Source organism: Chrysemys picta, chromosome 8 (assembly GCF_011386835.1).
Source record: "Chrysemys picta bellii isolate R12L10 chromosome 8, ASM1138683v2, whole genome shotgun sequence".
In the NCBI taxonomy this organism is placed as follows: domain Eukaryota; kingdom Metazoa; phylum Chordata; order Testudines; family Emydidae; genus Chrysemys; species Chrysemys picta.
Window position 1 is genome coordinate 81,397,733 of NC_088798.1, and position 12,491 is coordinate 81,410,223.

Sequence of the window (12,491 nt, forward strand, 5' to 3'; positions counted from 1 at the left end):
AGGAAAATTCTTAGCTTTTCCTTTATTCCTATTGGGCTTTTGGGGAGGCCAAGTCCCCTATTTGTTCCACACCTGTTTTGCCCCTAAATTAAATGGCCTATTAGAAACTCAGAAAGTTATAACTCAGTCTTCTAGTCCTTCCTTTGTTCCTTTCATCTAAAAGGATCACAGTCTTTGCAAATTCCATAAATCTGACTGCTGCACAGTGACTGCACAATAGGTTAGGACAGGAAATGTTGCCAAGTATACTTGGGCAAACCCCAGATTATTAAAGTTCATACAGAGTAGGCTGAATGTTGGGTTTGAGGATCTCCTCTAAAGACCTACACAGAGCACGCTGCATGGAACTCCATGTATCTAATCTGAAAGGATTTAAGGACAGATCGACCTTACCAAGATTTGTGTCCGTGGCTCGAGGGAGCTTAAGTGTTTCAAATGTAAGTCTCATGCCATTAAACCATTCCCATGGCTAATAATGGTCTTACTAATAATATATTTTTTCCATTTTCCATCTAATATGGGAATAATATATACTTTACAGGGATGTTGGAAGCTTAAATAGCTATTGTTTGTTAAAGCATCTCCAGTTCTGTTGAAGGCAACAGGCCTGATTCTACAATGCCTTGTATAAATACATACCTGCACAAAGAGAGTACTATTCTGTCCTGATAGCATTTTACACCTCGTACAAAGCAGTGGAGAATGGAGACCCTGTGCACTGTTGTTTGCCTTTAATAAAATAAATATCAGTACATGCACAGGGCTGTTTGGTGGGGAGGGGGTTACAAGATAATTATCACCTTCTCCATCCTTCCTCTCGCTAACATTCTAGGGGTTCATTAAGTAACAAGCCAGTGAATGATAAAGGAATAAAACTTGAATAACGCAAACTGGGGAGCGTCTCTGGTGAACTGCTGCGCACAGCCATGCGGTGTTCCCAACCCCTGCCTCCAGGGCAAATCTCCAAAATCCTATGTTTATAATACTGTCCCTTATGAGGGAGCATCTTTAAATTATAATCTCTTACAAACCTCTCTCTACACTCTCCATTGTCTTAACAGAGAATCTTTGCCAAGGGGAGATTGTCCGAGAAGTGATCCATAAGCAGCATGGCTACACCTCGTGTGTCACTGCCTCCAAAGTTCCCCAGATGGAATGTCGTGGCAGTTGCAGTAATGGGCAGTGTTGCGTTCCCCTCCGGAGCAAAAGGCGGAAATACATCTTTCAGTGTGTGGATGGATCCTCCTTCATGGAAGAACTGGAGAGGCATGTGGAATGCGGCTGCTCAAAATGCTTATAAGCCATTCTCCAGTCTCTTGCCACTTTAATCGACTCCGAAGTGCTCTCAAAATGGGACTATTTACTTTCAGCGTGAAGAAGAAGAAGAAAAGAATATTAAGTATATTGTAAAATAAACAAAAAATAGAACTTATTTTTATTATGGAAAGTGAATATTTTCATCTTTTATTATATAAAGTATCACACCATTTCGGGTATATGTATCATATAGTGAGTTATTTTTACCATAAAACTTTTTTAACAGTTGTTAAAAAAATTAAAAATGTTTTTAAAAAATAAAGAAATCATAGCCTAACAAAAGGAGAAATGGGGTAAGTTTATAAGCATGCACGATGGCCAAATGTGAAGATATTTCAAGGACCTGCCACAAAACGATAGATACAGACTGAAAAAAATATGCTCCGAGGTTCTGATGGGTACAACGGGAAAGCACATTCTCACATCTGACAGCCATCTCTTCTATCTGTGCACCCTGAAAAAATCTCCCTCTCGATTCTTACCCTTGCCTAATAATGCTAGTTTGTGTTTGGTTCCTGTACAGTGGCTCAGCTTGATTCTCTTGAACCAGTTCCCCAAAAAGTGCATCGGTCTGGCAGTAGCCTAAGTCTGACATTGACTCCATTACTCAAGTACTATAATAGTAGAATGCATTTTTGTTTTGTATTTTGTATTTTTATCTGTCTTCCCAGTATATTCTTGAGTGACTGTATCGCTATAGCACGGACAACTCTATTCAAAAGGAAGTGGGGGAGAGAATGTGGTAAACACAGTTTGGGATGTTTTTGTCCAAAAAGGCAAAAATAAGTGCTAAGTGACTCCAATTAAGCAACATACTAACTACTACTTACCCTTCCTGTGTTATTTCCCAGGTTTATGCCTCACTGCTCTCAGCCTTGAGTTCTTTTTTGTATATTAAATGTGGGGAATACACTACAATGAAGTTTGGCAAACCTAGACACTGCAGCTTTCAAAGTTCATGTATAAATCCATTTTAAAAGAGAGTGAAAATATCCCAAGAACCAGAATTTACCTTGCTGATATATTGTACTTTATTCCCACTTTCATTTATTTCAGCCAAAATTTTACTCCATGCCACAGTTGCCTATTAATACACACTCTATGGTACATGGCCAACATGCTGCTTCTCCACCTGCTACTTCTCAAATTAGTGTAAGTTGCACTATACGCATGTGGAATTCCTATAGGTCTTCTGTCTGTCCCACCTTAACAGAGATTTCATCTGTTCTTAAGGAGACTCTTGATATCTCCATATAGTTTTGCTCTCGCTTTCCACTATATAGATTGACTGATCCACGCTAAAAACGTTTTCAACTGCACTATTGTATATTCTGCACTTGTTCCTCCCGCAGGACTCCCATTGACTTTAATAGGAGCCGTGTGTGCAGAATAAATTCTGAATATGCAGCGAAGATCCATGTAGATGACAAATTCTCAGTGTGAATTTGAGAGGTGATTTTTACCCTTAGGGCGTTGGGGGTTTTGCCAGGGTTTAGGGTGACCAGACAGCAAATGTGAAAAATCGGGACAGGGGTAATAGGAGCCTATATAAGAAAAAGACCCAAATATCGGGACTGTCCCTATAAAATCGGGACATCTGGTCACCCTACCAGGGTTACCTGTTAGGGACATTGATTACATTACACAAGCCTTGAAGTGTTCTATTACCATGAATTTCAAACCTCCCTGTCAATTACTGTTCCATTGTTTCCTTAAGTAATTTCTCTCTTTCTCCCTGCAAGGGTCCTGTGGTCCTTTCTTCAATGAGTATGTTTGTGAGAAACAGCTAAGTCAGAGCTTACGCCTTGCAGTTTTGGCCTGCTCCAATGCCCATTGAAGTCAATGGAAAGGATCAGCCCCTTTAAGAGCAGGGGCAGAAAGAGAGCTCATCAGTTAAAAAAAAAAAAAAGTAAATAATTAGTTCTTTCACCTGAATGAGGCTTTAAAAAAAGAAAAAGAGCATGAAACATTTCTGTGATAGCCAGAACAACTTTACATTCCCCTCAGAAAAAAAACCAGACACTATTGCAGTTACAATGTCAATCTTTGTCCTTTTTTGTAACCAGCAGCCCTAAGATGCTTATAGGCCTTATTCTAATTAAAACCTTTTTTATCCATAACAGTGTAGTCACATTCCTTTTTGTTTCCCAGAGTAATTGGGGCAGGAGGGAAGTGAGTGATACAATAGAAGTTTTTCAGAATAAATACTAGTACAATGGAGCCTGCAATCAGTGAAACATACAACAATCACTACTTAATGTGCCAAAAACTGATTGAAATAGTACAGTTCAGGAGCCAGAAAAAAACCAGTTATATATAGCTTAGGTTTCATTTCATTTTGAGTGATAATATGTGACTCTAGAAGCAGCTGAAGTTTATAAAGTTAAAAAAAAACACAAACCCTCCCTGCCCCCCAGTCTGTAGATTCTAAAAATTTGCAAAAGCAACTAACTGCACACGCTTGTATAAACATGGCCCTGGTACAAATCTACTATTATTAATGAAACATTCTTTCTCAGTGCATTTTTGTAGCTGCAGTTAGCCATCATTTCAGGGAAGACAAATCAAGACTTGACCAGTGAATCGCAGTGCTTCAGCGCTCTTAATGTTTTAAAGTCTCATTAGTAAGATGATAATTGGCTGCCAGTAAACCGCCAAAGCATTGTGTGGCATTGCTTTCCCCAAAAACTAATTGAAATTGTAGCCAATGGTTTCATCCAAACAGCAGCATGACTGAGAGAAAATAATGTTTCCTCCCTCCCACCCCTCCCCCCAATCTTCTGACAGATTTTTAAATTCTGACTCTGTTACCAAAGGTAAAAAAGTCATCAATGGCCGCTTAAAAGAACCGCAGACTGACATGTTAACCAAACTTCACAGCAAAATGATAATAGCTACAGTACAGTAGGGCTGGCCCTGTTCTGTAATCACAGTCAAGTGCTGTGACATACAAATAACTCAGAATTCCTATTTTTTAAACCAAAAGAAGCATTTTTACACATTTCTAGACAGCAGTTGCATGACAATCACTGCCATGTTTCAGATCAGTGATTTTACTGGCTTAATATGGAAGTACTTTGCTTGGTTTAATTAAAAAAAATTAATGGTGCCAAAAATATGAGTTTAACTGAAGTGTTTAATTAGCTCTGGAAGTTTCCTCTGTAACCTGCCTGTTACAGTAGATATCAGCAGTAGTTATTTTTTAACACTATTGAGTTTTTAATAAAGTGAAGAAAGATGCTAACCCTAAAAAAAAAACAAGTAAGAGGGCAATGCAGACTGGTGTGAATTAGTGTATTTTATTAACAGACTCTCATTGTGATGTAATTTTTAAATAAAGTGTTGGGTTATGGAAGATTATAACATATCCTGTGGTGTGATGCAGATTATTTCTCTTGACTGTGTATTTTGGGTATCATGGTCTGACCACTTCATGTCTCTTGTACCAGTGAGGTAGCTGAAGTATTGCAATGAGAACATACACAACTTTGGTCACAGTGACAACATAACTTCCTGTACAGGCAACTCCAATGCATAAGAAGGTCTGGAAAATTTTCCCCTCTTGGAGTTTCGATCACATTCTTTCTTTGCCCCACTGAAGAAGCCATAGTAGTAACATTTACATTATGGTAGCACTCACAGGACCTACTCAAAATTGCCCCTCCCCCTTGTGCACAGAGGTCTGCCACCAAAACCAGCAGCTGCCAGAGATTTTCGTGAATCCAGAGACATGAAGTCACCCTGGCACAGTTGCTGCGCCTCTGCTCCTTCCAGCACCCTGTCAGTATGAGCCTTTGCTGACAGGGGCTTCCCCACTGAAGAGGGAGTTCAGTGGCACGGAGGGAAAAAGTGGAGCAGTGTAAGATTATCCATGAAAAGTCCATGAGATGACAGTGAGTGATGTCTCCCTGGCCACAGGTCCTCTCCTGCCTCCCACTAAGGGCCTTCCGTGGTGGGGAGGGAAGGTGGGGATATGTTGCTGTGGAGGTGGCACTGCTCACGCCTGGACCATCCAATCCTCTGGATCCCAGTAGCCTGTGATTGCAGAGAGTACAATATGTCCCTAAATCACCAAATCTTCATGATTTTCCAAACAATGAGAGAGATGATTGAAATAGAAACTGGCTGAACCATAATGTGGTGTTTATGATAACACAGTGAAATCAACCAGGTCAGGGAAGGGTCAAAGGAACCCAAATCAGTCAGTCAGAGCTTTCAAAAACTGATTATTTGGAAAGATTTATGTGATGTTATCTAAGTGACATCCTCTCCCATTTTCTGATTAGTCTGTCCTAGACACTGAAGTCCCAGTTTTATTTTGTTAACCCTAGTTCCCAGTCTTGAAGTCAAAGCAACACCACAGATGAGCCCAAAAAAAGTGGGTTAAAAGACCATCACTGAAAGCGAGCATTTAAGAAAACAGCCATGCTAGGCAAGCAGTGTGGCTTAAATCATCTGTTTTTGGCTGCCTGCTAACAAAAATAAGTACTGTTATTGCTGTAACAGAAGGCGCAGATCATTCACACACATCAAGCAAGTGTGTTGTAAGATGGCAGAGTTCTGCTGTGAACAGGGCCGGCTCTGGCTTTTTTGCCGCCCCAAGCAAAAAACGCCCAGCCGGAGCAGCAAAGGGGGGGGGGGGGGGAGGGGAGGAGGAAAACAAACCTGCCCCCAGCCGGAGCGGCGAGGGGTGGGGGGAAGAGAGAGAACAAACCGGCTGGCCGGAGCAGCAAAGGGGGGGGGGTACAAACCAGTCGGCCGGAGCAGCAAAGGGGAGGGGGACAAACCAGCCAGCCGGAGCAGCAAATGTGGGGGCGGGAAACAAACCTGCCCCCGGCCAGAGCGGCGAGGGGGGGGGGGGGAGGGGGACGGGAAACAAACCTGCCCTCGGCCGGAGCGGCGGGGGTGGGAGGGAACAAACTGGCCAGCCGGCCGGAGCGGCGAAGGAAAGAAAAAACAAACAAACAATACCTGTGGGGCGGCAGGAGCGTGGGTGCAGGGGGACTCCTGGCCCTAGCTGGGGGAGAGAGAGAGAAGGGGGGCGGCCAGGGCTTCCTTAAGCGGGGTGCTTGCCATGCAGCCCCTCCCACTGCACCGCCTGCTGGGAGGGCTCCGCGCTGCTCCGGTCGGCAGGCAGGGAAGGATGTGGGCTGCCCTGCCGGGCTTGCTGCAGGGTGCTCCCATCCTCCGCCCCTTACAGGGCGGCGGGAGCAGCAAACCAAAAAGAAAAAAAACCTGCAGGGGCGGCCAAAGCGGTGAAGCACAAAAAAAAAAAAAAAGGATTGGACAGAATGCCGCCCCCTTGGAATCTGCCAACCCAAGCACACACTTGCTCGGCTGGTGCCTGGAGCCGGCCCTGGCTGTGAAACTTAAAATACATTCAGACTACAGAACGTCACATGAGCCCTACAAACCCTGAGTGAACACAGCTAACCAATCATCTTTATTTATATAGTTCAGACACACACGTACGTCCAGGGTGCTGTACACCACATTAAGAATATAGTAAAATATTACAGCCCATTCGCAGATCCTGATCCAATTCCCATTAGAGTCAGATGTACTACTTTTTCCATGGAGCCCCTTCATCGCATAGAATGATTGGGGGGAACTCCAAGGAGAGCCTCTTCCACAGAATCTGGCCTGCATCTCCCAGTTTCTACTGTACTGTGCATTTTCTCATTATAGTAGGCATGTAAAAAAATGCAAGAAATACCGCTTGTGTAAACCATGTTAACAGAGTGGCTTTGTCTTCCTCTAGTGGTTAGAGCACGCAAAGAATATAGTGGGCATGCGTGTGCGCACAACCACCAATGGATGGCGTTGAGCATTTACGGACCACAACAACACTTATTAATGCAAGCTGAGTCCTCAAAATGGGTTGCAGTCAACCAGGGAGTAACATGAACTCCCGCAAAACCCCAATGTACATTAATCACCTATTTTAAATTTGCTGCTACACTGTTGTTGCTAAATATTGCTAGTGACCATAGAGTGTAAGCCCTTTGTGGCAGGAACTATTGGGGGGGGTTGTGGGGGGCGGGGAAGTGTTGTACAGTGCTTAGCACAGCAGTACTACAACAAACCAAGTAAGTAAGGTGTCAGCAGGGCCAGCTCTAGTGTTTTTGCCGTCCCAAGCGGGGGGGTGGAGGGAAGCCGCGATCGCAAGCGGCGGCATCGCTAACGCCGCTTCATTCTACGGCGGCAATTCGGTGGCAGGTCCTTCACTCTGAGAGGGAGTGACAGCCCCGCTGCCGAACAGCCGGACGTGCCACCCCCTCTTCATTGACTGCCCCAGGCACCTGCTTGTTAGGCTGGTGCCTGGAGCTGGCCCTGAGTGTCAGAATTATGGAAGGATTAGGAAACTGTGGCACCGAAAATATTTAGCTCAGTGACCTTGAATGGTTGTGTCCTTGAGGAAGACCCTTTCTTTCCACGAGAAGTGCTTGTGCTGGAACCAAATACTACACTGAGCACTGTAAACGTACCTAGAGAGAGGGGACGGATGGTCTATGAATTGCTTGGATATTCTTTTTAAACTAGCTTTTCTGCTTCCATTTCATTGCCAAGTATAGCATGTCAGACTAGGGTTGTGTGACTTTTATTAGCTGACATTAGAAATAATATGTTTATTGACTGAATCGTTGCTCACTGGCTAACATAACCCCAACCCTAATCATCACCTTTTGATCATTTTTCTTAGTTGTCCCAATAGCAGTTGGGAAAATTTTACAAACCCTGCAAATTTACATTTTATTCTCCAACAGTTAACAAACCTGAGGATTAAGCCTACAACCCATGGTGAAACATACTAGCCCAATGTGCCCTCTGCAATTTAAAAGTAATGCAGCAGCAATATACCGTTTATTATTTACTTGTAATATTGTGAATCAACTTTTGATTTGATAGACTATTATAAAAGTATTACAACTAAAGGGCCTGATCCTCCCTGATTGAACTAACCTCGATATCTCTAGACTGATTCTTGCCTGCATATTTATACCTGCCTCTGGAAATTTCCACTACATGCATCTGACGAAGTGGGTATTCACCCACGAAAGCTTATGCTCCTGTTAGTTTATAAGGTGCCACAGGACTCTTTGTAACTAAAGGTAGCTGACTTGCGGGAAAGGATGTTGAATGTATTACTCAGCATATGTCAACAGTATGTGTAGGATAAGGAATGAATTCAGGGATGTCCTATGGCCTGTTTTATGCACGAGATCAGATGCGATGACCACAATGGTCCCTTCTGGCCTTAAAATATATGAAGCTATAACTTCATGATCCAATTTTATTCAAATTTTAACCTCAACACTGTGAGTTGAGACCTGCTTCCTTCACACTGCTTTATGCACGGATAAATCAGCTAGGCACCATAGCACTTACGCATATCATTGGGTATGGATTTTGAGTACTCTGCTTCATTAAACTGTACCAATCTAGCCTACAATTTACCACTTTTGCAGAGGTCAGCGGATTAAGCTGAAAAAGAGCTTGACCCTGCAAGGGATAGTTAACAGGGGAAGGTGCTCAGTACTTTGCAGGACTGGGCCCAGGGAAATTATCTTTCTAGGGTGACCACACATCTCGTTTTAGCCAGGACAGTCCCTTTTTTCAGCCCTGTCCTGGCCGTCCTGACCTTTTTTTGGCAAAAGGGGGCCATTTGTCCCATTTGCTCTTGCCAACTTGATCAGTTGGCAAGAGCAAATGGGACAAATGCCCACTTTTGTTAAAAAAGTGGGGTGCAGAAGGGCATGCGGGGGGGGGGGGGTAAGTGGAAAGGCCAGCCCTATGCGGCTGGGGGAGGGGGAGAAGAGGAGACAGGGCTCAGGTAAGCAGCAACACCAGCCCCAGCCTTGCACAGGGGGCAGGCAGGGCTCAGGCAAACAGTGACGCCAGCCCCACATGGGGAAGGGGGCTCGGGCGAGCAGCTAGGGCCAGCCCCATGAGGTGCCCTGTTTTCTCTTTGGGAAATATGGTCACCCTACATCTTTCACCACATTTATTTTTCTTACCTTTTTCCCCACTCTTTCCTCCCCCCCCCCCCCAAGCTTTTTTTCTAATGGAGCCCAACTTTCATTTTTTCCCCCTCTCATTTAAGTATAATTAGGGGAAAAGATTCATGAGCTTTAGGAAATGGATACCAAGCAGTGATTAGCGAGGTCATATCTGGGTGCGGGAAGTGAGGTCATATCCAAGTGGGGGGCCCTCCCACTCCCATGTCATGCACCCTCTGTGATTGCTGCCTGGGTGAGGCCTCACCTGGCTTCTTCACTTGCCCAACCTACCCCCTCCTCTGCTGAGGCCTGGGCTCCCCTCAGGAGTTCTGCTGCCTGCACCTCCCTTTCACTCCCTGTTCTTACAACTACACCCAGCGTCAGGGTTCACTCACCTTCCTGAGGTGCTTTTTCTCATAGAGTGGGCTCCCTTCAGTTGCTCTTCCCACTGGGGCAGGCTTCTCTCAGTGGTTCTTCCAAATCTCCTGCCACAACCCGAACCCAACCTTGCTTGGCTCAACACAGTCCCTGCTCCTTCCTCTCCCTGCAGGCCTGGCTGCTATTCCTTCCACCGGGGTATGCCTGAGCAGGTCACCCACTCCTCCTCCACTTCCACCCACTGGGCTTCTGTGTGCGCCCCTCACCACTTCTCTTGCTTCCTGCAGTTGTCAGTGGTGCCTCCCTCCCCCACCACACTCCTTCCCCAGGTTCCTTGCCACAGCTGCACTAACCTGGGCCATCAGGCTTGCAATGAGGAAGCCCTGGTGTGGGAGGGGAGGAGGATCTAATGTGTTCCCTTGCTCCCCAGCCAATTTACTTATAGCCCCGTTGTAATCATGGGACCAAATGACGTGGGCTGCCTAGGGTTGCCAACTTTCTAATTCCACAAATCGAACACCCCAGCCCTGCCCCCACTTGGTCCATCCCCCCTCCCTCTGTCACTCACTCTCCCCCATCCTCACTCACTTTCACCAGGCTAGGGCAAGGGGTTGGGGTGCAGGGGGGGGTAAGGGCTCCAGCTGGGAGTGTGGGCTCTAGGGTGGGGCTGGGGCTGAGGGATTTGGCATGCAGGAGGGAGCTCCAGGCTGGGGCTGAGGGGTTTGAAGTGTGGAAGGGGGGTGCGGACTCTGGCTGGCGGTGCGGGCTCTGGGGTGAGGCAGAGGATGAGTGGTTTGGGACGGGTCTCCAGGCAGGGGCTGAGGGGTTCAGAGTGTGCGAGGGGGTGCAGGCTCTGGGGTGGGGATGGGGATGAGGGATTTGGGATGCAGGAGGGAGCTCCGGACTGGGGCTGAGGGGTTTGGAGTGTGGGAGGGGGGTGCAGACTCCAGCTGGGTGTACAGGCTCTGGGGTGGGGCTGGAGATGAGGGGTTTGGGGTTCAGGAGGCGGCTCCAGGCTGGGGCTGAGGGGTTCAGAGTGCGGAAGGGGGTGCGGGCTCCATCTGAGGGTACAGGCTCTGGGGTGGGGCTAGGGATGAGGGGTTTGGGGTGCAGGAGAGGGCTGGGACAGGGTGTTGAGGTGTTGGGGGGGTGCAGGCTCCAGGAGGAAGTTTTGGTGCAGGAGGGGACTCCAGGCAGGGGCAGGGGGTTGGGGTGTGGGAGGGGATTTGGGGTGCAGGGTCCCAGTGACACTTACTGCGACTCCCAGGAAGTGGCCGTCAGATCCCTGCTTCCCCTAGGTGCATGGGCGGCCAAGGAGGCTCTACACGCTCAGCTGCCATCACATCTGCAGATGCCACCCCCGCAGCTCCCATTGGTCGCGGTTCCCGGCCAATGGGAGATGCTTAGCCCACACTCGGGGCGTGGGCAGCGTGCAGAGCCTACCTGGCCGCCCATGAGCCTAGGGACCACGGGGACCCACCCGGTGGCTGCTTCCGGGAGCCGCACGGAGCTAGGGCAGGCAGAAGGCCTGCCTTAGCCCCGGGCCCCCGCTGCTCCGCTGACTGGACTTTTAATGGCCCAGTCAGTGGTGCCAACTGGAGCCGCCAGGGTCCCTTTTTGAGTGGGCGTTCCAGTCGAAAACCAGACATCTAGCAAACCTAAGCCTGCCTTCAGAGGAGAGAAAGGCCAACATATTTAAGGCCTAGGAGTAGACTCTGGCCAGGGAACGTTCAAAGGGCTAAAATCACTTGAGCTGGTAGTTTACCATTTTTCCAGCACATTTAAATAAACAAAAATAAACCCCTCCAAGGGCTCCAGGACTGAGGGACTGGTTCAGAGGTTGCTCAGCAGCTTTGGCCTACCTCACTCCTCCACCTGCTGCTGACCAGCAGCAAGGCTTGTTCTCCCCTCTACTTGTCCCTTGCTGTGCCAGAGGAGTTTCTCCTGGGCAGGGCCCTGGAGAAGCAGTCACAATGCTATAGGTCAAGGGTTCGCAAACTTTTTTTTTCCTGGGCCCACCCTTTGAAAATATTTTGGGCTGTGCTGACCCACACCCCAAAAAACCCCGATAAGCCATTTACCCCACCCCCCTTCCATGCCATGCCATGCCATGCCACGCCACGCCACGCCACGCCACGCCACTCTTCCTTCTGCACTGCTGCTGGAAGTGGCACTGCCTTCAGAGCTGGTCACCTGGCCAGCAGTCATCGCTCTCCAGACACCCAGCTCTGAAGGCAGTGCAATACCATGACCCTCCCTCTACAATAGCCTTGTGACCCCCTTTTGGGTCAGGACCTTCAGTTTGAGAAACGTCACTCTAGCAAGTGGGGACCATCCTCATTGTGCAGTGCATGCCCCTAGGTGGCACTGTTGTACACAATGGTCTCAAGGTGCTCTCAGCCAATGTAGAAAAAGTACACAAACAGTGGGACTTAAAAGCAAGCAACCCTCCAGTCAGCTCCAGAAACCACTGTTGTGAACTGTTGTGATTTTAGCACAAGTCTTGCAAAATCTGTTTCCTTCAGCCCCGGCTCCTGGAGTCCTGGGATTAGGTGAGAATCTTAGTTTTCATTTATTTAAAAAATATTTCTAGCCTTGTTAATTGCAGAGAAATGCTGGAAAAGGTGGCCCAAGGGTGTGCTAGAGCCTGAGAGGTCAGAAGGAAAAGAACTAGAACCCCAAATGTACTACATTAAAAGTCTCATGATTTTTAAACATTTAGGATTGGCAATACTAACTCATCAGTGGAGGGAGAACAATGCTGTCTCAGACCACAAGGAGAGTGGAGGAAGTGCT

General features: G+C 47.1%; 1 protein-coding gene across 2 annotated transcripts in view; it reads left to right on the plus strand.

Moving 5' to 3' along the window:
* SLIT3 (slit guidance ligand 3) overlaps positions 1-4,684 on the plus strand; it is a 793,796-nt gene extending 789,112 nt beyond the window's left edge. For both annotated transcript variants that reach the window (XM_005295705.5, XM_065554865.1), the window contains one exon: positions 1,062-4,684. In XM_005295705.5, the coding sequence (XP_005295762.1) occupies positions 1,062-1,300 (239 nt within the window). In that variant the 3' untranslated portion in view covers positions 1,301-4,684. The remainder of the gene's footprint in view (positions 1-1,061) is intronic.
* The last annotated feature ends 7,807 nt before the right edge of the window (positions 4,685-12,491 follow it).